The sequence below is a fragment of the Bipolaris maydis genome (genome assembly GCF_028858645.1).
Source record: "Bipolaris maydis strain C4 unplaced genomic scaffold PSV08scaffold_8, whole genome shotgun sequence".
Taxonomy (NCBI): domain Eukaryota; kingdom Fungi; phylum Ascomycota; class Dothideomycetes; order Pleosporales; family Pleosporaceae; genus Bipolaris; species Bipolaris maydis.
Window position 1 is genome coordinate 1,741,224 of NW_027093864.1, and position 24,124 is coordinate 1,765,347.

Below are 24,124 nucleotides of genomic sequence, written 5' to 3' on the forward strand. Positions count from 1 at the left end.
ATTCTTGGCTGCGGGACTTCCAGAAAAGTGCTGCCTGAGCGGACCGAGCAGCTGCGGCCTCGACGAGCCAAAACGGGTGGTGGGACCGCTAGCCCCACAGAAGGTGTTTGCGGGGTATGTGTTGGTAGCGAGTCGTCGGATTCGGTCGACGAAAACGATAGTGTCGGCGTAAGTGCGGCGGTGTGCATACTGCTCATACAGAACCGAATCATTAAGCAAAGGTACTTTCGTGTAAACATGAGGAGAGATTTGAAAAAAAAAGCAGGGAATAATGTGCTTTTGAGAGTGGGGATAGTTGAAGGCGACCGGGCCATGCTTCAAGAAGAATGCAATAGTGCCCGTGGTGTTGAAGAAAAGGACATCTTCGGTGGCTGCTACGCTCTGCGTGAAGAGCAAGGCGCAGGCTCCTCAAAGACCGTCATATGCCGATAGTAGAACGGGGGGAGAGAGAGAGAGAGAGAGGAAGAGAGTAAGATGGGTGTTTTACCTTCCATCATCACTGGTCCTTGGGCTCTGTCTTCTACTATTCATCTGTGTATTTCGGTATGTCTCTTCATTCAGCGTATCCAGGCTACGAGCCGGACTAGGGGTCGTAGCTCTGCTGCTCCTGCTCCTGTTTGGAGAGCTTGGCCTCGATGTCGCAATCTCGTATGAGGGGAGATCCATGTCCATGCCGCCAGGTGTCCGCGAACCTGCGGGGGTACGTACAGCCGTGTTGTAGCTGGGTGTCCTCGCCAGGGCATCCATGTCGTAATTCGATGCAGGAAGATCAAAATAGGCAGGCTCACCGCCTTGAGCAGGGGTACTATCACCTGACGAATTTTGCCTTGACGGGTGGAAGCGCGTTGGGTGGTCACTATGGTTCATGCTGAGGTTTGCAAGACGATGCTGCAAAGCGGCTGCCGACGCACCGCCACCTGGTTGGTGCATGGCAGCGTCCAACGACGTGAGGTCTTCTGTTGAGCCACGCCTGCTTTGAGCGAAAAATGGCGTATTAGCACCACTGTTCATCATGCTGCGGTAACCGCCGGGCGTCATGAAACCGGAAGGATCAATGTCGTTGTAGAGCTCATCCAGCTGATGCAGTCCGTATGTAGGCGGGGCGTTCTGGTTGACCTCGTCCTGGATGGCCTGCTGAGACAATATGTTGTGATCAACCACGACGCTTTGGTCTTCGTTTGGAGGTAGATTTGGCGAGATGAAGAGGTGGACGTGGTTCTTGACGAGCAACTGACTGGTATGACCTTCTGGATTCTTGAGGTTTACGTACAAGCGCAGCTTATGGCTCAAACGAATGTTTTCGGTATCGACTGATTGCCGGCAGTTCTTAAGTGACTTTGGTAGGTCGAGCGTCATGGAGAAGCGATGTGACTCGTCGAAAAGGGCATCGACATCCTCGGTTCCGTCGGGGACTGTACGCGCAGAGTTTTCAGGCATGTTGCCTTCGGTCAGAGCAACTTGCATTTCCTGCTGATGACTAATGCGCCGACCAGCGTACTCTGCAAAGAGTTGGCGCGATTCAATCAACTCCATCTTAATCGTTGAAATCTCGACGCCTTTTCGGAGAGGAATCAGAACAAAGTCTGCGGTTATTTGCGTTCCGACAATGTAGTTCTTCTGTGGGACGGTGATTTTGTAGGCGAGCTTGTTTGCCCAAATATCCTCGTTGATCTGCTCCATGGGCATGGACTCGAGCATGTCGCGGCCAAGTGTGCGGATCACGCGAATGTGGGTCGAAGCACTGAGCTGCTTGCTCATGTAACCCCTGTCTACAGTCGCCTTCAAGTTGTACACGATCCAGTTCGAGGGCAGCCCCTCGACACTCTGGTCGAGGTTCTGGGGCATCTTGAACTTAAAGTCCCACTCATGGTATCCAGCATTGATCTTGTGTGCTTTGGTCTTGTGGCCGGTGTCAATGGGGAACAGGTGGAGTTCTTCGACGAGGAAGTTTGTTTTCTGCGTTATGGGCTGCGGAGTGACGGTATTGGTCAAATGCCATCTGCAGGCGCGAAGACGTTAGCGTGCAACTGGATGGCGAGGCTGTGCCAGAAGGGGTGCTACCGTACGAAACTTTGCGAGTGCCTGTAAGTGTTATGCGCAAGCTACGCACTGACATGGACTCTGGGTTGTTCAGGATCAACTTGCCCTTGAGCTCCGTCTCATGCGACTCGGATGACTCGCCGTAGAAGACGACAAAGGGCGAATCCGGCCTGGAGAACAATTAGATGGTCGCATTGCGAGAGGTGCAGTGATGCAGGCGTACTTGATCTCGAGGCAAGGTGCGGCATTCCTGCCAAACACTCCAACGCTTGGGCGAGGCATGTTGTCACAAAGGGCTGGCTAACGATGAGGCCGAGGTCAAGACAAGCATCAGACAGCCGAGTGCGACGTGGGGAATCGGCAGCTGAAATATATCCGCCGGTTGCAGTCGCAGGCTGACGCAAGAGTCAGAATACGGGCTCGGAGAGAGCGGATGCCAATCGCGAGTGAGACGGAGATGACGGATGTGGTTGCGAATGGGAGGCCAGTAATTGTGGTGTGAGGGTGCTGGCGGGGCTGAGAGCGACAGGCGTGGGATCGACTCAGACAGGTGAGGGTCGCGAGTGGTGTACTATCAGTGGTCCATCCGAGGAAGGAGGGGGCGGGTGGGAAGAGGAAGCAGCGAGGGAGGGCAGGGAATGGATGTGACGTGTATATGTAGGCGTAGGGCACAAGCAGACGGAAAGGAGAAAGACGTGTGCAGCCGGCGGTGGTGGTGGCGCTGCCGCGTGCTGCTCCGGCTTCAGATATACGACTGTACAAAGAACAGCGGCGTGGGATGGCCACGGCCGCTACGCCTCCTCGCAGGTACACCCTGATGAGCTCATGGGCTCTTGCACTTGGGGTGGAGACTGCGGCCGCTCGCATCGGTGCTCTGATTAGCGCGTTTTCTGTGCTCCCAGGGGCCGTCTGGGAATATTTTTCAGGCCGCGATTAGGGTGTACCAGGCGCAGGGGGTGGCATCGAAGAAGGTGTTCCGATAGCGTGTCGCCAACGGCGCGATAGCAGCAGCAGCAGCAGCAGCACTGCCCTCTGCCCTGACTGACCGGCACATGCGAGCAGCACACGATTACGCGCGTCGTGGGCCAGGCCTATTGGCGGGCGTGGGCCTCGGTGAGCTGTGTACATATCATTGCATGTGTGAGTACGTGTGTGCGTGTGAATGTGTGGATGTAGTGTAGTTCAGCACACGGAAAAGTACGCATGTATGCACTGGGTGCATGTGCATCCACATGTAGACATGCTCTCTCTGGCACCCCATCCATGCTGCATCCACCATCAGCCAAGCATTGCGCCACAGCTTGCATGCTTTGCCTTTGCCGCTACCGCAATCGGACAAGCCGCAGCAAAAAACCCAACCCCCATGGCCACCCGGGCGATGCACGTCGCCGGTATCAGCTAGAGAGCGACAGAGGCCTTCTCTCGTGCTGGTGGGCTGACGCCCAACCGGCTGCCATCACACACACACACACACACACACACATACTCTGCCCTTTGTTTGCGCTATCTGCATGGCATTGGAGGCCGAGTGTGAGGGCCATCTTGTTTGCGCCAAGCACGTGACGACATGGACATGGCCATCACCACCCAGATTGCGTCACTTGCCGCTGCTGTGTCTCTCTCTCGTCGATACCTGCTTGTTGGCAAAGCAATCCCAGTCCATCCTCCCAATCTGCCCCCAAATGCAACAATGCCATGCCCCAACACGAGCCCGCCCACTCTGCTGTGCTCTACTGTTCCTGCTCCAACCCAGCCCCTCCCGTCACAGCCAGTCGAGCGCCGGTCGCGAGGGTATTTCTCGGCCCGGGCGAGCACGGCCATGAGAATCTGCGGCTAGACGTGCATTGCCGCAACGGTGGATATCGCAGAGCCTCATCCACGGACCCGCAGCTGATGAGAGACGCGACGACACACGCACCCTAATTCCCGCACCGCCCGTCGCTATCCACTACCAAGCCTGCCTCGCATCTCGCAATCGCGCCTCAGGAGAGTTTCCCGGCCGGATAGCAATTGTCATGATTTACGCACCTGTCTGCATCTGGGTGGAGATAACAAAACTTGATTTTGCTCCCGCGTCAGGATGCTGTATGGACCCTGCTCCTGCTACACCACGCGTTCTAGAACAAGAAAAATACCTCCTTCCCTCCCATAGGGCTGAACACGCACACCCTCCTCTGTCTCGCATGTGAGCCACACATCGGGTTATATCGGAGCCCCGGCCAAACGCCCGACCACCACAGCACACACAGCACCTGCCATCCAGCCATCCAGCCATCCATCCAAGACAAGGACAAAGCCTTGTCTTGCTCCCTTATCAAACCTTACTCCAGTCCATTACTCCAACTCGTGCTGACTCCAACCACCCCTGCCCTAAGAACCATTTGCGCTCGCAATCGCTGACATGCTGCTGTCGTCATTGCCAGTCCCTTCCTTTGGCCGGTCCCATGTTCTGATGTGGCCTATGGTCAACAAAGTCAGCATTTGATCCACTTTGTCTTATCTAACCTTTGACCCTTCACACCCTCAACAATTCCTAAGCGAGTCTCTGGCCAAGCGCTAGGAAGCCTCCGAACACACGGGTGTTCCTGCGCACGACAATATGCCGCGCACTAGTACGACCCTTATCGCAGATCTCACCGATGGGTGGCGTGCAACGTGCGTGTCATGAGTGGACATGAGGTGACACGACAAATTCTCTTTGTTGGTACAAACTCACCGTTCTTGCATGATGTGAGGATGCAGTCCTCTTCAAACCCTAACCAGCACAGTGGATGCTCGTGGACCGTCTTAGCCTGTCCCTCATGGCGATTAGAATCTGCTCAATGTTGACGTTTCAAGTCGACTCACCAGCACCGGAGGTAGCATGGCCGTGCGCGCCCGCGGCTCCACTGGATGCACAACCTCGTCTTCCTCCGACAGGCTGCCCGACGTCAGGTTAGAGTTTGACCGCAGCCGGTTGATGGAACTACCCGTCTGCGAGCGCTGCATCTTCAGATTCGACGACGTGATGCTGCCGCGTTGTCGCACCGAAGCCTTGATTCACCGTCAGCATCTCCATATCAGCATCACAACACCTCTGTTGACTCACTGCTCGCGGCCTGTGCAACATGCCCACACTAAAGTCCCACAGCAACAGGCGACAGTCTTCCCCCACACTCCCAATCCGATAGTTGCGCTCATCACAGCGCCATGGGTCGAATTGCACAGCAGTCACCCACGAGTTGTGTCCTTGGCAACGTGCCACCAGCATGCTATCCTCCAACGACCATATCGACACCAGGTCGTCTTGACCTCCCGTCACCACATACCGCCCGTCGGGCGACCAGCATACACACATCATGCCGCCGTAGTAACTCATGTAGTGGTGCAGCAGCTTTTCTCGCAGAAAGTCCATGATTCGGAATGACCCGTCCTCGGACACTACCGCCAGGTGTCTGCGATCGGGCGAAAACTCGAATGCGTTGACCTTTGACCGCGACACTTGCCAGTACGAGACGGGGTTCGTCTTCTGGTTCTTGGAGTTGACCGACTTTTTGATGGTTAGCAGCGCCTTGAGCTTCTTCTCCCCCTCGCTCAAGCTGTCGTCCGAAGGTGGTGACGACGCGACTTCTTCTGGCACAAACACGGCATCTTCCTTCTCCTTGTCGTAGACAATCAGACTGCCGTCCATGTGTGCGGCCAGAAACAGGTTTTCGCTGTTTGGCAGCCACCGTATGTCCGACACAGCCGTCGCATTGATGACACCGTTCTTGTTGATGCGCGCATATTTTTGTGACATGGGCTCGTACCAGATAATGTCGCCCGTGGAGAAGCCCATGATGATGTCCAAGTGGTTAGGCCCTTTTGTGATCTGATTGATATCGTGACATAGTGCATGCGCCTTTGTGAAGAGTATCTTTGTCAAGTGCTCTTCTTTGGTGGGTGACGTCAGATCTAACCATTGGAATGCGCGGTTGATGTTTGCAAAGGCATACAAGCCATTTGGGTTGTGTTCTTGCAGCCGCTTTGTCAGCGCCTCGTGCGGAATGACTCTAGATACAAACGACGAGTTGCTCTTAACAATGTTGCTCTTGGGTTTTCGTCTCTTGGACGGGTCCTTGGAGTCTTTGCCGTTGACCGCAGCCAATGCCTGGTTTCCCTCGCCAAACACAGGTGTCTTTAGACCGTCCCAGGGTGCTGCTGCAAAGCCGTTTGCGCCATGAGAGTCGACGTCACTTGCTTGGCTGTTGGACTCGTGCGGCGACTCCTGGATGCTCTGTGGGACCTGGGATCGCGTCGAGGTGCGCGTGCCGAATCGGTACAGCTGGGATTGCGAGGGTTGGCGGGGCGCGAGAGCGACGAGCGACAGCTTGGTACCGGCCGTGGGTGGAGAGACGGTCGTCGCAAGGGGATTGGGATTATGGACGGGAGCTTCCGAGGGATGGGGCGGGGGAGTGGCTAGGTGGAGGTCGTCGCGAAGCACATAGGTTCCTATCATGGCATCAGTGTAAGCGGCAGGCGTCATGCATCGGGGGGGGGCGTCAGGCAGGCCAAATACCTTCTCCAACCACGAGCTGGTAGTCGGGGCCCGAAGGATGGGTGATGGTGTTGTTTGTCTCGATAAGCTGACCCGGTTGTGCGCCTGGATAGCCTCCGACAGGGTAGCGCGGTGGAGGGGGTAGCACGCTGTAGTAAAACATCAGTCGAGGGCGCGCGGTGCATGCGGAGCATCAAAGGGACGCGATTGGCGGTTGGCAGGCGGTCAGCACAAAGGCTATGGCACTCACAACATGGTTGCAACTCAGGGCGGGCGACAGTGCAATCTGTCTCAGGCGATCGGCTCTGGGTTCGGCAGCAGAGTGGTCCCCGGCTCGCTGTCGACAAGGAGCAGGACGTAAGGCCGAGAGAGAGGGCGAGCGGGCGAGATGCGTCGACGGGAGCGGAAGCACGCGCACACAGAGGAGCAGCGGTAGTAGCAACAGTAGCAGCAGCGGCGGCGGCGACGACGACAGGACAAGAGCGCGGACCATGCAACCGGTGGGATCTGGGGAAGTGGAAAGCGGAGACTCTCGCCTCTCGGCTCCGTGCCGTGTTGCGCTGGAACCATGCCATGGCCCTCGAGGAGCGCGCCATCCATGATCCTCTCTGGGTGTTGGTGGAGATGCAAATGGCATGGCGGGCGTGTGCAGGGGCGCGCTACAACGGCCGACCAGCCCGCCACTCATCCATGTTGCACCTCTCCCAGCGACCACTCTTGCGGGGCGCACTGGCGGGGGGGGGCGCACCTGCGATCGTCTCCCACGTGTGCCAAGCCCGTTTGACAGCGGACACGCACGCCCTCCACTGTGTACGCCCTCCACCGTTATTGCTTTGGCCATGGTCTTCCACCACTCTCGACACTCCCCCCGAGAGCCCTCGAGCGGCAGTGCGCCCGGACCCCTCGCCCTCCGCCCCTGGCTCCTCTCCCCCCCTCCCACCTCTGCGCCGTCTACAAATTTGCTGCCCGCCTGAAATGCGATAGGCATGCAGCCGGGGAATGGCTAACGGTATGTGGAGAGTGCCCTCCCGAGCCTCGACTCTATTAAGCTGACACAAGCCCCCCCTCGCCCAGTACGAATATGTCTGTGCGGTGACGATGGCGTCGGCAAGAGCTCCATCATCACGTCTCTCGTCAAGGATGTCTTTGTCACGGCAAAGATCCAGCCAGTACTGCCACAGGTGACCCTGCCGCCCACGCTCGGCACGCCCGATAATGTCACCACCACCATTGTCGACACCTCGGCGCTCCCCCACGAACGCCATGCTCTCCGCATGGAACTCCGCAAGTCCAATGTCATCCTCCTGGTATACTCGGACCACTACAGCTATGAGAGGGTCGCTCTCTTCTGGATGCCCTACTTCCGTTCGCTGGGCGTCAACGTGCCCGTAGTGCTGTGCGCCAACAAGTCGGACCTGGCCTCGAACGGCACAACATCACAGGTCGTCTCGGAGGAGATGCTGCCCGTCATGAACGAGTTCAAGGAGATTGATTCGTGCATACGGGTCAGCGCCAAGGAGCACCACAACATCAACGAGGTCTTCTTCCTCTGCCAAAAGGCCGTCACACACCCGATAGCGCCCCTGTACGACTCCAAGGAGAACATGCTCAAGCCTGCCGCCGTGTCTGCGCTGCAACGTGTTTTCCACCTGTGCGACACCGACAAGGATGGCTACTGGAACGACGAGGAGATCCACGACTTCCAGATCAAGTGCTTTGAGAAGCCGTTGGGCGAGGATGATTTGGCCAATATCAAAAAATCCATGCAACGATTTGCGCCAGGTGCAACGGGCGAGTATGGCATGGACGAAAAGGGGTTTTTGCTGTTGAACAAAATCTTTGCTGAAAAGGGGCGCCACGAGACAATCTGGATTATCCTGAGAAAATTTCACTATACTGACAGTCTGAGTCTACAAGATGATTTCCTCCACCCCAAGTTTGAGGTCCCCCAGTTTTCGTCGGCCGAACTGAGTCCTTCTGGATATCGCTTCTTTGTTGATCTGTTCCTCAAGTTCGACATGGACAACGACGGTGGACTGAACGACCGCGAGCTTGCAAATCTGTTTGCGCCCACACCAGGCATGCCGACATCGTGGGTTGATTCTGCGTTCCCGTCGTGCACTGTGCGGAACGAGGCAGGCTACATCACACTACAAGGATGGCTGGCCCAGTGGAGCATGACCACGTTCGAGGAGCCCAAGACGACATTGGCATACCTCGCATATCTTGGGTTTGAGAGCGGCGAGCGTGGGGGTACCACGAGCGCACTCAAAGTGACCAAGGCCAGGAAGCGGCGAAAGAAGCCCGGGCGAGTGGAGCGCAACGTGTTTTTGTGTTATGTGCTGGGTTCAAGTGGAAGCGGAAAGAGCTCGCTCCTCTCTGCGTTCCTCCAACGGCCATTCAGCCAGACATACCACCCTACGATCAAGCCCCGGTCGGCTGTCAACAGCGTGGAGCTCAAAGGCGGAAAGCAATGCTACCTCATCCTGGAAGAGCTGGGTGAGCTGGAACCGGCCATTTTGGAGAATCAAGCAAAGCTAGATGCGTGCGACTTGTTGTGTTACACGTATGATTCAAGCGACCCGACGAGCTTCGCGCACATTGTCGAGCTGCGAAAAAAATACCCTCACCTCGACCAACTGCCAGCAGTGTATACAGCACTCAAAGCGGACCAAGACAAGACGATGCAGCGGTGCGAGCAACAGCCGGACGAGTATACGAGTGGGCTGAGAATGTCGCCGCCTCTACATGTCAGCGCCAAGTGGAACAGTATCTCTGAGTTGTTTGTTCACGTAAGCCCCCTTTCCCGTTATGTAACACAAGGGCGAGAAGCTGACACTTTTTTTGGCAGCTAGCTGAGAGTGCGACACACCCGTCGACTGCATTTCCCAAACAGGAGGAAGACGAGTACGACTACTTGAATCTTTCGTTGGCACTAGGGGCTGTTACATGTGCAGTTGCGTCTGCTATTTTTGTCTGGAAGCGGCATAGTAATTCCTGACCATGTATGTATGTATGTATGTAGGCATATAGGCATGTACGTGTATACATGGTGCGGCATGTGCTGGGGCGTGCCGAGATGTACGTCTGTAGGGTGTAGTCAGAGGCATGTACTTGGCGAGGCGCACTTGAATGTGCTCGGGAGGCTGGTTGGCTTCCTAGCCTGTCGGTGAAGCAGGAATCAAAGACTGTTTTCCAAGTTGCCAGAGAAGGGGGACAGCTAGACGGCCAACGAACCAGCAAGACGGGCGGCTGGCGCGTAGTGATGATGATGATGATGATGGTGGTGGTGGTGGACTCGCGAGGGCGATCATGTACTTGGGCGTAGGCGTAGGCGTAGCGTACCGTATTGTACGCGGCTGGGCAGCCCGCGGCGGGTAGTGCACAGCACACACCGGATTGGCTGCCACGAGCGACACGCCCAAGGAGGCGCCGCCATGCAGGGTGACGGGCAATGCTGGACATGCAAGCCCGGACGGCGGCTGTGTGGGCAGAGCAAGTGCAGCAGAAGAAAGCAATGGGTGAAGAGCGTCCCCCTTGGGGCACGGCGAGTCATGGCAGGCCTTGATCGGGTCTTCTCCGCTGCGGTAGACGCTCCTAACGCAAAGCGGCGCTAGCCTGGGCCTGCCTGACAACTGTGTGCACCTGGGACCACGACCGCACCGCATTGTCTTGCCTGCTGGCCATGGTCGCTCCCGCTGTGCCTTACCAGACGTCCGACGCCTTTGCCCATCCCTCTGTCTGTCGCTCGCTATCCGTGGATGTCCTCGCCGCCCCGGCGCTGCCCTAATCAAACCAGGCCGTGGCAGCAGACCCAGCCCGCTCACCCGCCCTCATCCTTGTCCTCCGCAGCCCTCGCGATATGGTGAGTCTCCCCTGCCCGCCCGACCAGCGCCCACACGGCCTCTCCCACCAGGCCAGACACAGCCGTGCGTGCAGCACTGCACACGCCCAGCGAGTAGCATCGGCGGAAGCACACGAGGAGAATGCTGCATTGCCTGCTCCTGCTGGTTCTGCTGCTACTGCACTCCCGGCAAAAGTCCGCACAGCCCATCCAACCGCCCAAGCTGACCACGTTTCGCTCTCCCACAGGCAACCGATCGAGCACAAGAGCTGGACCGCCTCTACCAAATGCGGAACCCGCCCCGCCGAGGCCACGCGCCCCAGATTTCCATCAGCGATGACAACCATCACGTCACCGAGGCCATCGGCGACCTCTACGGCGGAGACAGCGACACCGAGTCCAACAGACGCAGCCTGAGGCCCCTAAGCTTCATCCCCAGCCCCAACGGCGATTCGATCCAGTCGTTTGGTGCTTTTGAGGCCTTTGATCCCTTCCCCAACGCCCCTCCGGCCAGGTCCCCGCTGCGGCCCCAATTGTCCTCCGACCACCCCGCTACCCCAGCCAGCCCATACAATGGTTCCGACGCGCCCCAAAACAAGGTTGCCGTGGGCAGGGACTCGTCCAACGGCGGCCACATGTCTCCTCCGCTGTCTCGCTCAAACTCGGGCACCGCCTCGCACCAGTTTCCCCTCAATGATCTCGACTACGAGTCGAGCCCTGCCGGTCTTGCGCAGGAACTGAGTAACCTGCAAGCCATCCGGCGCATGTCCATGGGCGTCAACAGTGCCGACCCGGATCTGCCCTCGTTTCAATCTGCCAACTCGCCCCCGTCGCCCCCCGCCGTATCGGAAGAAGACGAGTCGAAGCTGTTTTGGGTCCCTGCCCGATTGCACCCCGAACTCGCACCCATGGAGTTCAAAACGTTCATTGAAGACAAGATTGACAAGACCAGACGCCGCTCGGGAGATGCCGACTCGCTGAATCCAGACGCTGCTCTCGGACGTCAGGGTTCGGGAGCTGGGCTGCGCCGGAAGAAGTCGATGCTCTCCAGACAGATCGATACTGGTTCAGGCTACAAGGATGGGGCCGAGAGGCTTGAGAGGAAACGCTCTGGCGCCACCAAATCCAACAGAGGGCTGGAGAACCTCCAGGAGCTAGAGAATATCCAAGAAGATCCCGTGTCACTCATAAGGCGCATGAGCATTGACCACAAGACCTTTGGTGGCGAAGGTGAGATGGGTGATGACGGAGACTTGCCCATCGTTCCGGGTAGCAAAATGGGTGGCATGGGAACGTTGAAGCGGTCCACACGCACGACCTATAGACGAGGCAGCATACGTAAGGGAGGCCCGGCCCTCTCGCGGCGGCTGGTCAGCGGCCGACAGGCCGAGACGGATACCGAAGACTCACCCTCTACCTCGCCTGTACAGTCTACAGATAACATACCCGAAGTCCCTCCCTTGCCTCTCTCCCGTACCCACTCTGAACCTGTTAACTCAGCGTTTGAAGGGTCGTCCAACAACTTTTCAAGGCCTCCTCCGCCGAATCGCACGACTTCCAACATTGAAAGACCGGGCTCGGCAGAAGAAGCTCCTGGTTCAGCTTCTTCTCCTGAGCAGAAATCATCCCCTCAGCCAAGACGCTTCCATTCGAGAATTGCTTCCAACGGCCGGACAACAGCACCTCTGCCAGGATATGTTCCTCCCCAACAACAGGTGCCCCAGATTATCGAGACGCCGCCTCAGCAAGACCAACCACAGTTTCAACTACCCGAACGCTCCTCGTCACGTCAACTTCCACCTCCTTCTCAACAACAGCCAGCTGGTCCTCGTAGCTATCCACAGCCCCAACAGCCGCCTTCGAACCAACAACGCCAGCCCCCTGCAGGCCGACAAAATCGCCATGCCCAAGCTGCACAGGCCTCTCCTATCCAACCCTCCCAATCAATGGACGATCTAGTAGGCCATGGATCACCAATGCCTGGCACCAGCAATCGGGTGGATTCCTTGTCAATTATTCCCAACGCTCCTGATGACAGGAAGTTGGAAAAGAAGTCAAAGGACAAGAAGGATAGCTCCGAAGGTCCCAGGAAAACAAGCTGGGGGTGGTTTAGTGGTGACAAGGAAAAGGAAAAGGACAAGAATGAAAAGGACAAGGACATTGCCAAAAAGACCAAAAACAAGCTTAGTAAGCCCCAAGAAAAAGGACATGATGACACCAGACTCGATCTGTTGCAGACATCCATTCAGGGCGGCGGCCGTGGACGCGAAAGCGTGGTATTGGACCGTGAAAGTGTCAAGCTGGAAGAGGAGCGCAAAAAGGAGAGCGCCAAGAAGACTGCCGGCGATGGCAAGAAAGAGAAGGAACATGGTTTGTTGTCAAGCATTTTTGGAGGTGGAAAGAAGAAGGGCGAGAAGGAGTCTTCTCATAAAAAGAATTCCTCTCGCGGATTGTCACCAGACCCCCCGGTACGCATCTTGAAGCCTGACATTGACTACAACTGGACTCGGTTTTCGATTCTCGAGGAACGTGCCATCTACCGCATGGCTCATATCAAACTCGCGAATCCCCGTCGTGAACTCTATTCGCAGGTTCTGCTAAGTAACTTTATGTACTCGTATCTTGCAAAGGTGCAGCAAATGCATCCGCAAATCTCCATTGGCAACTCGAAGCAGGCAAAGCAGGCTCAACAAGCCCAGCAGGCTCAGCAAGCGGCGCAGCAAAAGAAGGAACAACAGCAACAGCTGCAGATGCAGCAGCAACAAGTCGCTCAGCAACCACAACAAGCGCCTCAGCAGCAGCAGCAGCAGCAGCAGCAAACACAGCCAGAGGAGTTTGCTCAATACCAGCGGTACCAGCAGGTATGAATGTCTTCTTCACATTTATAGAATATACAACTAACAAAAATTCAGCAACAACAACAACAGCAACAACAGCAACAACAGTACGAGCAGCAAGAAAAGACTCAGGAGTGGCCCAGCGTACTTCAACAGCAAGAAAATGGCTTCTCGCAGCAGCCCCAGCAAAATGGGAACCATCAGAAAAGTGCTTCTCAAGGTGCCTCATACAACCAAAACCCGCGCGACTCACATCATTCCAACTACAGCATAAATGGGGGTGGTGGTGGCAGTGGTGGCAGTGGTGGATACAGTGTCGCCAATGCCCAGAACTACTTGGGCCAGCCGAATAACGGTAGCTACAGTCACTATGCCGAGTCTGGCCAGGGAGCGAAGACGGCTGATGACGACATGTGGTAGCCACCCACTCGGGAGTAGTAGGGATACAGGGTGGACGATACTGGTCATTTAGTCTCCCCTGGAAATTACATCTGGGTTTCTTTTTCTACATTTATTTCAACTTCTGTATAAAGTATTCCGGTGCGTCTTTGCCTTATTGTGTAATTCTTTTCTAGTTGTGAATGTAAAGGGTGGATTGGATTGCAACTTTGGGGCGTTGGGATACTGCAGCGAAATAATGTTGATTTGAAATAGATGGGCAAGCAAAAAAAGAAATAGGCTAGGTAAGCTCAGGAAATCAGATGAAAGCACGCGTTTCTCAGGAGACCTACCAAAAAGTACAGCATGGATTTTGGTTGCAAGAGTTCAGAATAAAGCACTTGGGAGCCCGTGATATGGGATGAGGCATGCTCATGTGGTTTTTTTTTCTCTCTCTTCGTCTTGAGAAAAATTTAAACCAGATTCTTGTTTAGGTCCCAGATTTAAAGTCAAATCCAAATTAACATTCTGACGTCATTATCCTCTTTCTTATTAATAACGTATCACGTAAACACGTATGTCCTTACCCAGATGCCTAAATCCTTCTCGTTAGCCCCCCCTCACTTCCGGATACACTACCCAACTGTCACCCAAACCAAAAGATCGTATCTTCTAAAAAAAAAAGAAACGAGGAGAACAGAAAATCATGCCCAGCAGCATCCCCGGCCTCTCAACCAAACTAACCCCCATCTACCCCTCCTCTTCTTCAGCACCCCAAGGAGATGAAGAAGAAGAAGAATCCCCCACCACACAATCCCTCATCTCTTCGCTCCACCTCCAAAAACACATCGAAGGCGGCTACTTTGCCGAACTAGATCGAAACCCTCTACTTATTCCGAACCCGTTCTTGCAGCCTAACAGCGGAGACGCACAAGGAAAAGACGAGGTAAAACGGACGGCAGAGAAACCAGCATCAGGCGATGACACGGTGAGAAATGCAAGTACGAGTATTTATTACATGCTCTCAAAGGCGCAGCCCATGGGCAAGTTTCATAGGAATAAGGGGAGGACGGTATGTATGATTCTCATTCTTTTTTTTTCTTTTATATCCTCGCTCTTTCCTAAATCCCCCACCCCCCCCTCCCTAAAAAAACAGATTCTGGAATAAACGTGCCTTTTGTCAAAAGTGAGGTCAGCTAAAAAATAAAATCAAAATTGTCAGGTTCACACGCTCATTTCGGGACGCGGTCGCTACGTTCTCATCCACGCTGATGAACCGGGCGCGCAGAAGCGTGTGGAGAGTTTTGTGGTAGGTATGGATTTTGCGGCGGGGGAAAGGAGTGTGTGGGTTGTTGAGGGGGGGAAGTATAAGGCTAGTTTTTTGGAAGAGGGCGCCGAGGGGGAGAGGTTGTTGATTAGTGAGGTGAGTTTGTTTCTTTTCCTTTCTGCTCTTTTTTTTTCCCTTCTTCTTCACTAGTAAAGATGGAAGTGAAGATATGACAAAGCTGACCGCTAGATATCTAGACTGTCATCCCAGGTTTCGAGTATTCGGACCATGATTTCTTGACGCTGGAAGGGTTCAGGAAGATTGTTACTCCAGAACAGGCAGAGGAGCTGGAGTGGTTGGTACGGAAATCGTGAAGGAAAAGACCTGAAAAATGACATCGTATTGAATACAAAAGCACAAAACTAGAAAAAAAAAGGGGGGTATGCAACACCGCTAAATGCCCCAAAACCTGAAAACCCATAAGATGCCGCCGATTGTACATGTTGACAAAATGCCGACATATAATCGCATCATAACGTAAAACCCAGATACAAGCCTCAGAAACTCCGACAACATTCCGAACCCACGCTCATCCATCTACTCCTACGCCGGCTTAATCCCATTATACAAAGTATCCAACCCAAGCCCCTCCACATCCCCCGTCCACTCATGCGGTCTCGGCAGCATAACCCGCCACCCCCTATCTTCCATCTCATCGAGCAGCACAACCATTTTGCGCTCGGCGTCGTCCTTGTCCGTAGCGCAAATGACAAAAGTGGTGAGGTAGAACATGACGAAAGGGTACTTTGAGTTTAGGAAGTGTTGGATGTAATATTGCCACGCGTTTGCAGAGGAAGGGCGGTCAAATGCTATATAAGGAAAAAAAAAACCCACTGTAAGTAGATGTAGGGTTTTCGAACAGGAAAGGAAATGAAGAGACTTACGCATGGCATTCCAGCGATAGACGTGGCCTTCCCATGTAGCGAAGTTGAGCCCCGTTTTACCTAGACTTTTGATGGCGGGCATGGGCCAGGCGCAGTAGTGTGTCTGGATGGAGCCTTTTGCCATGATGGCATTTGGGTGCTTTTTTCGGTATGCTTGCGCAAAGTCTGACAGACATGTTCGCGGTGGGAGATGGAGTGTTGGTGCGCGCTCGCCTTGGGCTTTTGTGGCGTCTTCTTGGTATGGAAAGTACAGGTCTGGTGCGCCGTCTGCGCCTTGTACGATGATGGGTCTAGTTTGCGGTTCTTCGTACTCGGGAACGAGACTGACGATGCCGTAGCGTTCCAGGTCTTCTACGAAGCGCCGGATGAAGCGATTGTCATCGCGCGAAATGTTTTGCAGCGTTGTTGTATTTTGCTTCGCAGCGATTATGTTCGGATCTGGGTCAAATGTTCGCCATCTGTTTCCTTCATGCTGGATTTCACCAGGCGGTGGATAGCGCAACTCGGAAGAGCACTCTATCTTCATCTTTTCGAGGTACATTTCCTGAATCGAGGGCGGGATCACCTCACGGATGACGCGCTTGGCCATCTGTCGAGGCGAAGGGTCCCCGGCGAGCATGAACAGCGTGTCCTGCACGATGTCTATTAGTCGAAACGGTAATCCAACCTCCCGATCAATGATAATGAACTGCCAAGAGTCGACCACGATAGGGTCATACATGGAGTTCTTCCGCATGCGCAGCTCGTTCTTGATCTCTTCAAGCGTAAGAGTTGTGGTGAAGTCGGCCGTGTCCAGCTCGTCCAGGTTGGCAGCTGTGCGGTATCGGCTGATGAACAGATCCGGCTCAGTCGGGTGAACAGTTGCGTCGGCATGTGTGCCCTCGTATACAACAAGATACAAAGAGGCAGTTCGCTTGCGAAGCTCATCTAAGAATGCCTTAGTCATAGGATGACCTATCGCCATTTGCCCACACAGATAGTTGCGTGATTGACGTTGGACCCAGACGTTATCTTCTTGCTTCAGTCCCGTGCTTGATGTGAAATCTCCCTTGTTCATAGGTATAAAGCCCATATACACACCAGTGGCGCATTCACCCAGTATGCTATTTGGGTCATGCCAATAGTCATTATACAACTTCAGCATGAGGAGTTTGCATATGGTGGTGTAATCCTCGAAGTTGGAGCATATGCTAGCAATGGTCCATGGAGTGAGCAACGTAGGGAACCATCGGTACCTTCAGATAGGTCAGCAAGATCCGTTTGAATTTGCACAGAACTTACAGAATGTCCCAGCAAGGCTTGGTCATTCTCAGACCCTCAGTAGTGCTTGGTATTGTACCACCGAGCAGCCGGATCGTCTTGATGTCACCCCCAGCCAGTGTTTGTGCACAAATCGCCACACGGAGATACTGAACCGCATGTGGACGCCATGCCTTTTCGAAAAAATCACAGTACATCTCAAGCTGACTGGCTTGGCAGCCCATAAGAAACTCGCTTATGCTCTTGGACCTTGTCGCATGCTCCAGTGTTCCAGCTTCACTGTCGTTCAAGACCATGATGCGGAACCAAGCCCGAATTATCTCCGTACCAGCGTCGAGCAAAATATCATCGTCCGTCCCAGGTGAGTTGGGGTAGTTTTTTGAATCGTCTAAATCAGGAACGATAGCGTACAACCGACGAATGCTATCGGCGCAGAGGTCTTGATAAAAGTGCTTCAGCACAAGAATAGTCCCATCGTCAGGTAAGCCGTCTAGAGAGTTGATAGGTATCCGGGGGTCTAGTGGCGAGCGCAGAATCATGATCTTCTCGCCCTGCTTTTTGTTGTTCGGATGAGGCGAAGGTGTATGGATACCTGGGGTCTCTGGGGTCGGGCGGCGGTTGAGGTTCGCCACTGTCGTGTGTTAGCGGAGATTCTTGCACGTATGAAGAATGCGACTGACTTAACAAAGAGTCTGCTAGCTGCCTCACGTCATTTTCCATTTTGTTGATCCACTTGATGTAGTCTTGGATATCACCACCGCGGGGGTAGAATCGCTCCTGAATTTCTCGCCTGAGATCCACAGACTGGCGCAACTTTAGAATCTTTTGTTTTCCAGCATCCAATCCTGTTACTGCCATTCTTTCCGCATCCGTATGGATCTTGGCCCAACATATGTTCAACTGCCTCCATTCGTCATGGTGTTGATAGCACCAAATGTCGCCCGCGCTCTCTTTGAGCGCGACCCAGCACGCTCGCCCATCCGACTCGACAGCCTCACAGACAGTTCCAGATGACGTAGGTGAGTCTGGTACGTCGCTGAGACGTAGCAGACGCCGTGTGTTGCCTCTGTAGATGGTAGGTCGTTGTTCCTTTGAACTGCTGATACGTAGCTGAACGGTCATTGCTGGGGAGTTTAAGGGGACCACTTCGGCGACACTTCACAACGAAACCCGGGGTATCATACTACACAAGGAAAGACTGCAAGAAAAGGAAATGAAAGACGTGATGAGCCTAACAGGAAGGGGGCAAGACGTATCATATCCTTTCCGTCAGCACGGCTGGGGCATGGGTTGTTCACAAGGTTGGGATCTGCGCCCCGTGGGGTCAGTACCATTGCACATGCCGTGCCTCGTTGAATGCGCCATGACAAAGACGAATGCTAACGCCAGGTCCATTCAGCCATATCGTTGCGCCTGGCGCACAGTAGCACAATAACTGGCTGTCATCGTGAAACTACATCAGGCACAGACCACACTGCATCGTCGCTGCAACCTGCAGATGCGGGCACTCAGGTGGGGAGTGAATGGCTGGGATGAGTTTTGAGGGTAAGCCAGAAATGGCTACGAGAAGTATGGGTGCAAGCGAACTGCTTCCGTCCGGAGGTCTGTGCTAGATCAGTATAGCTCAGATTGTAGCTTGAATTACCCAGTGGACGGGCAGGATTAACCGCCCTGGCCTGATGACCGGCTGGCCGCCTTGTGTCTTCTAGCACGCATCGGTCCAACCTCCTAGGATTGATGTTCATCCATTGTTGGTAGCCCTGGTTCCAATCGTTCCCGACAACATCGAACATCCTGGCATATGCCGCACTATACGCCCAGCGATTTTGTTACTACCTTGCGTTTGTGACGGTGATACGCCAACGAAAGCCGTGTTGCAGGCTGATATGAAGGCTGTGGCATTTCGGCCGTATTGTTGTAAAGTCAACTTGAGCAATAAAAGCCTCCCGTACACAACACCTACTCAGTATGCTATGGCGCACCACTCATCCGAAACGTCCGAAGAGCTTCGCCGACACAGTGAATGTGCTTCGTTCGCGACTTTGCGCATGCGCAGCAGTCTAGGGCACTCTAGGGTGCGAAAACGGAGACGACCCGTTTGCATAGCACACCATGATTGGTAGTTTGTTGAAAGCCTTAGGCGCCCAGGCGTCTTCGCAACGTACAGGAGTGCAGACCGATAAACATTGTGATCACACGCTAACCGGCCGCATCTTATAGGCCAATAGAGAACCCAGGCAGTTCTAGGATGTCCGTGATGTTGGTATTTGGGGCTTGCTCATTCTCTTATGCCCCAACACTGGGAAACGCCCTTTCAGATTAGCGGACCCTACCATAGCTGACAAAATCTCAACAGCCACGTTGTCATGTGGCTCCGAACCCGAGGGACTGAAAGACATATCTCGGCGTTGAAGGAAGATGTAGCGGCTTGCAAAATGGCCGTAAGGTAAGTAGATTGTTGTAAGCGCGCATTCAGAATTTAACTTTCTAACCCCTCTATTTCTGTCGGTAAGGGTCAGTTGCCAGTGCAAGTAACCAGCGCCTTCAACGGTTTCATTAGCACTGAGCAATTCTTTGTACTTCGAATGTCGCGCATTTTCAGCCTCACAGAAGAGCCATGGAACTTCCACATAGTTGTTGGTATCTGGAGTGATGTTTCAATGATGCATGCCTTGTAGTGCTGGTAGTGTGAGTTGAGCATAAACCAAGGTTCTTCTTCAAAGCTCGTCGACAGGATGTCTGACGTTGGGTCAAGGCCCTGCATATCCGGTACGATGTATCCACTGTAGCGGTAGCATCGGCGCCATACACGCGAGTGGAGGGTCCACGACGCAGGAATGAGGCACAGTAGCTATTATAGTAATATCCGGACTCTCGCGGAACCGAAATGGCCGGATATCTCAGGCAAGCGAAAGGGCTAGTTTCTTAGCGTTTTACCACTTGATCAACTCAACACGCAGCTGTACCTTTATAATATAAGGTCTAACTCTCTAAAAAGTAGACATCTATTGAACTTATATAGCGCTTTATTTTGTGTATTATACATATATATTTTAACGTTGTTGTTGTGCTGATATTTAGCGTTCAAAGTGGCTACTTTTGATGGTGGTTTTGTGTTGTCCGGCTATTTCAGTTCCGCCAGAGCCGCTGTCAATTGAGCTGGATTACTAGCCCACATCTCGGAATGCCACATCGAGCCTGGTCGGCCGGGGTGCAAACGCAACAGCAAGCATAGGATTACGCAACACCTTCATTCCTGTATTGCCTTTCTTCCGATAGTAGTGGGTTTAAAAGCGAATCCCCCAAAGGCCTTGCGCTGTCTCAATTGCTGCTCTGAGCAATTGTCGCGTGCCCACTTCCATCCGCACCACCTCCACCTCCCCGCATTTCCCCACACCCGATCAGCGTCGCTACTCCTGTCCCTAGCAATGCCAATATCACCGGCGATTCGCATTGCTCCTTCGCGTGCAGCAAGGGCTCTCAATCTTCTCCGAACCGTACAATACACGCATCCTCCATCATGCCCTTGCCATTCGAACCCCAACTACCATCAATCGCCGGCCACTGTCCAGCAAGCACGCCGACATCTCGCCACACCGCTAGACCATTCACAACAAAAGGAATATGCATTCGAGATGGCAGCATCGAGCATTCGGTTTGGGCCGGGATGTACAAAGGAAGTCGGTATGGACTTTAAGAACATGGGCAGCAAGCGTGTCATGGTGGTCACAGACCAAACTGTAGGAAAGCTGGATGCAATGAAGCAAGTCATTGAGGGACTCGAGCGCGAGGGCGTAACATATGAGATCTTCGACAAGGTCAGGGTAGAGCCAAAGGACCATAGCATAAGGGAAGCCATTAATTTTGCAAAGCCATGGAGGCCTGATTCTTTCCTGGCTGTTGGTGGAGGTAGTGTGATTGACACTGCGAAGCTGATGAATCTCTACACCACCTTTCCCGAAGCAGACTTCCTGGACTTTGTCAACGCACCACTGGGCAAGGGATTGCCTATTCCTTCGAAACTCTTTCCCCTCATCGCAGTCCCTACAACTGCAGGGACTGGTTCTGAGACTACTGGTACCGCAATCTTCGATCTGGTTTCCAAGCGGGCAAAGACTGGCATTGCACATCGTAACCTGAAGCCCACTATCGGAGTAGTAGACCCGATAAACACGCGCACTATGCCATCGGCTGTTCATGCGTCTTCGGGTCTTGATGTCCTCTGTCACTCTCTGGAATCTTGGACCGCGATACCATACAATGAGCGCACTCCCCGACCTACTAACCCCATCAACCGTCCCGCATATCAAGGCGCGAATCCCATTTCCGACATATTTTCTCTCAAGGCTCTGAGGGATACTGTCAAGTACCTGCCGCGTGCAGTCAAAGATCCAGAAGACCATGAGGCTCAATCACAGATGCTCTTGGCTGCAACCCTTGCAGGTGTTGGTTTCGGCAACGCAGGTGTCCATCTGTGCCACGGAATGTCGTATCCTATTTCAGGTCAGAACCCAGGGTACAAACACGCCGGCTACGAGGTTGACCACACCATCATTCCGCACGGAGTGAGTGTCGCAGTAACAGCACCGGCAGTATTCAAATTTACCGCCGCATCGAACCCAGAGCGTCACTTGGCCGCAGCCGAAGCCTTTGGCGTAGACATCTCAAACGTCAAGGCAGAGAGTGCTGGGGAGGTATTGAGTGAAGCATTGGCAGAGTTCTTGATTAAGCTCGGCGACCAACCCCGAGGTCTGAAGGCACTTGGCTTTGGCTCAGAGCATTTGGACCAATTGGTTGAAGGCACAATTCCCCAGGCAAGAGTATTAATGTTGGCACCGACCCTGGAGACACAGAATGTGGATGCGGAGAGGGAGCAACTGCGGGGTCTGTTTGAAGAGGCCATGGAGTACTAACGCGCTGTTGCTGTCCATTCAAGTGCACAATATTTTCGGCAAACTACAATTAGTCATCTCATCTTATACTAGATGAATAGAAAAAGGTACTGAGAATGAAAACAATGTATGTTACTTCCTGTAAATGAGTGTGGCTGTGATCCGGAACAAAGTGTGTCTTTCCCAGGGGCAATCACACATGTGTTTCAGCCTCGCGGCCCCACCCCGCAACCCCTCCTTACCCCGGCTTTTTCCAATCAACGGCTATCACTTTTGTCTCGTATGCACATGTATATGAAAATTCAGGGAGCATGGCTCTGAGCAGTATGACGTCTGAATGCTTAACCAAAGAAAGCGGCTGTCCAAAGCGTTGACAAGACTGACGTTGCGTAGTTGGAGATCTTCACATCCACGGAACCACGCGAAAACCACCCATGGTCTTCACACCCAAAACGTCACAGTGATGGCGCGATAGAGCCCTACCATTTGGGTTCGCGGTGTGGGGAAGCGGCGGACCGTCTCACGATTATGTTTCATCTCCTCGTCCGCAATCGTTTTGCGTTTCAATCGCTTCGGCTAAAGATCCCCTCTGATATAGTCAGGTCGACAGTACTTATGTTGTGTCTCGTCTTCCCAATTTTTTTTTTGCCATCTTCATTCTTTCTCAAGATTTGTTTCAACCCCTCAAAAAAATGAAATCAATCATCGGATTGAGCGCCCTGGGCGGAGCTCTAGCATCCTCTAACGCACATATCGGATTCGTTGCACAACAGCCTCTCTTACACAATGTTTGCCCTGCAAACTTTATCCTTCACAACGAAGAATGCCGGCCCTCAGCGCAAGTTACCTTGGCCACGCCGGCGCCGACTTTCGAATCAAACACTACAAAAATTGCGCCGTTCACAAATTCGCTGGAAGACGCACGAAAATTAGCCTCACAAACTAAAAACTTCCCCTGGTCCTTTTGGCCCGAATGCTTCACTCCCAACGACAACGACGACGCCGCAAACCCCTTTTGCGTCTTCACCAACGCCACCTTCGCATCCGGACGAGGCATATCAATCGTCACCACCAAAACAACCGCCTACTCGATACTAGAAAACCACGCATTCACCGACCCAGCCTCCCTCCAACGCAGCAACAACTACCAAAACCCACCTTTCTACCAACACGAATTCCCCGGCAAAGGCCGTGGCCTCATCGCCAACAAAACGCTCAACCGCGGGGACCAAATCCTCGCCTCAACCCCCATCCTAATCACCGATGTCGACCTCGACGAGCTCGCCGAGGCCGAACGTCTCGCCCTGCTCTACCGCGCCGTCGACACCCTGCCACCCCACACGCAATCTCTCTTCTGGATGCTAATGGGCCGCTCGGCACCGGGCCAAGACGACGCCCTCGACGACCGGCTCACGACAAACTACTTCGAGCTGACGGTGTCGGGCACAACGCTGACGGGGCTGTTCCCCGAAATCGCCATGATGAACCACGACTGCCGGCCCAACGCGGCCTACTTCTTCGACCAAGACACCATGACGCACTACGTGCACGCCATCCGGCCCATCTACCCGGGCGAGGAAATCACAATCACGTACATCAACAACGAAGTGACGCGCGTGCAGCGCATGGGACGCCTGCGCACAAACTGGGGCTTCACGTGTGCGTGCTCGGCGTGCAGTGCGCACCCGCTTGTGACTGCCGAGTCTGACGCGCGGATTCTGCAGATTGAAGCGGTGCAGAAGACGCTGAATGACTGGACCAACACGTCGCAGGCGACGCCCGCGCTGGCGGAGCTGCTGGTGAGTTTGTATGAGCAGGAGCGGCTGCATGCGGGGCTGGCCACGGCGTATCAGCATGCGGCAGAGGTGCATGCGAGTTTTGGCCTCAAGTGGGAGGCGGTGAGGTATGCAAGGAAGAGTTTGGAACTTACGCTGTTGGATAAGGGGTGGGCGGATCGCGATGTCTTGGCGACGAGGAAGATGGTGAGGGATCCCGAGGGGAGTTGGGCGTGGAAGAGGAGGGTGGGGTTGATGAAGAAGAAGGAGGAGGAGGAGGAGGAGGGAGGATGTGGGTGTGGAAAGGACCATTCTCATTCATGATACTTTGAGATGGTTTTCCTTCTGACAACAAGACACGATAAAAGGTC

The 24,124-nt window shown here is 54.0% G+C and overlaps 7 protein-coding genes across 7 annotated transcripts; 4 read left to right on the forward strand and 3 right to left on the reverse strand.

Moving 5' to 3' along the window:
- Window positions 1-481: 481 nt before the first annotated feature.
- Window positions 482-2,322, reverse strand: PSV08DRAFT_224993 (uncharacterized protein; the record flags this gene model as incomplete). The annotated part of the gene is made up of 3 exons (XM_014217625.1): window positions 482-1,999; window positions 2,067-2,210; window positions 2,264-2,322. 3 exons carry the CDS (start codon window positions 2,320-2,322, stop codon window positions 484-486), a joined length of 1,719 nt encoding a protein of 572 aa, XP_014073100.1.
- Window positions 2,323-4,410: 2,088 nt separating this feature from the next.
- Window positions 4,411-6,811, reverse strand: PSV08DRAFT_363004 (WD40-repeat-containing domain protein; the record flags this gene model as incomplete). The annotated part of the gene is made up of 6 exons (XM_066093039.1): window positions 4,411-4,499; window positions 4,757-4,838; window positions 4,888-5,073; window positions 5,129-6,510; window positions 6,578-6,705; window positions 6,807-6,811. The coding sequence occupies 6 exons, from the start codon at window positions 6,809-6,811 to the stop codon at window positions 4,411-4,413; spliced, it is 1,872 nt and encodes a 623-aa protein (XP_065949054.1).
- A 744-nt stretch (window positions 6,812-7,555) lies between these two features.
- PSV08DRAFT_363005 (mitochondrial rho gtpase 1) lies at window positions 7,556-14,149 on the forward strand (the record flags this gene model as incomplete). Its single annotated transcript, XM_066093040.1, has 6 exons — window positions 7,556-7,565; window positions 7,631-9,348; window positions 9,408-9,500; window positions 10,356-10,595; window positions 10,649-13,261; window positions 13,313-14,149. 6 exons carry the CDS (start codon window positions 7,556-7,558, stop codon window positions 13,655-13,657), a joined length of 5,019 nt encoding a protein of 1,672 aa, XP_065949055.1. The 3' UTR covers window positions 13,658-14,149.
- A 79-nt stretch (window positions 14,150-14,228) lies between these two features.
- On the forward strand, window positions 14,229-15,316 carry PSV08DRAFT_305916 (RmlC-like cupin domain-containing protein). The gene is made up of 3 exons (XM_014217586.2): window positions 14,229-14,687; window positions 14,838-15,038; window positions 15,140-15,316. The coding sequence occupies exons 1-3, from the start codon at window positions 14,322-14,324 to the stop codon at window positions 15,254-15,256; spliced, it is 684 nt and encodes a 227-aa protein (XP_014073061.1). The 5' UTR covers window positions 14,229-14,321; the 3' UTR covers window positions 15,257-15,316.
- Window positions 15,317-15,476: 160 nt separating this feature from the next.
- On the reverse strand, window positions 15,477-18,208 carry PSV08DRAFT_225008 (uncharacterized protein; the record flags this gene model as incomplete). Its single annotated transcript, XM_014217622.1, has 4 exons — window positions 15,477-15,751; window positions 15,827-17,061; window positions 17,108-17,717; window positions 17,767-18,208. The coding sequence occupies 4 exons, from the start codon at window positions 18,206-18,208 to the stop codon at window positions 15,486-15,488; spliced, it is 2,553 nt and encodes an 850-aa protein (XP_014073097.1). The 3' UTR covers window positions 15,477-15,485.
- Window positions 18,209-20,360: 2,152 nt separating this feature from the next.
- Window positions 20,361-22,123, forward strand: PSV08DRAFT_363008 (iron-containing alcohol dehydrogenase-domain containing protein). The gene has a single exon (XM_014217621.2). The coding sequence runs from the start codon at window positions 20,515-20,517 to the stop codon at window positions 21,997-21,999; it is 1,485 nt and encodes a 494-aa protein (XP_014073096.1). The 5' UTR covers window positions 20,361-20,514; the 3' UTR covers window positions 22,000-22,123.
- A 547-nt stretch (window positions 22,124-22,670) lies between these two features.
- PSV08DRAFT_225015 (uncharacterized protein) lies at window positions 22,671-24,077 on the forward strand (the record flags this gene model as incomplete). Its single annotated transcript, XM_014217601.1, has 1 exon — window positions 22,671-24,077. One exon carries the CDS (start codon window positions 22,671-22,673, stop codon window positions 24,075-24,077), a length of 1,407 nt encoding a protein of 468 aa, XP_014073076.1.
- Window positions 24,078-24,124: the final 47 nt, after the last annotated feature.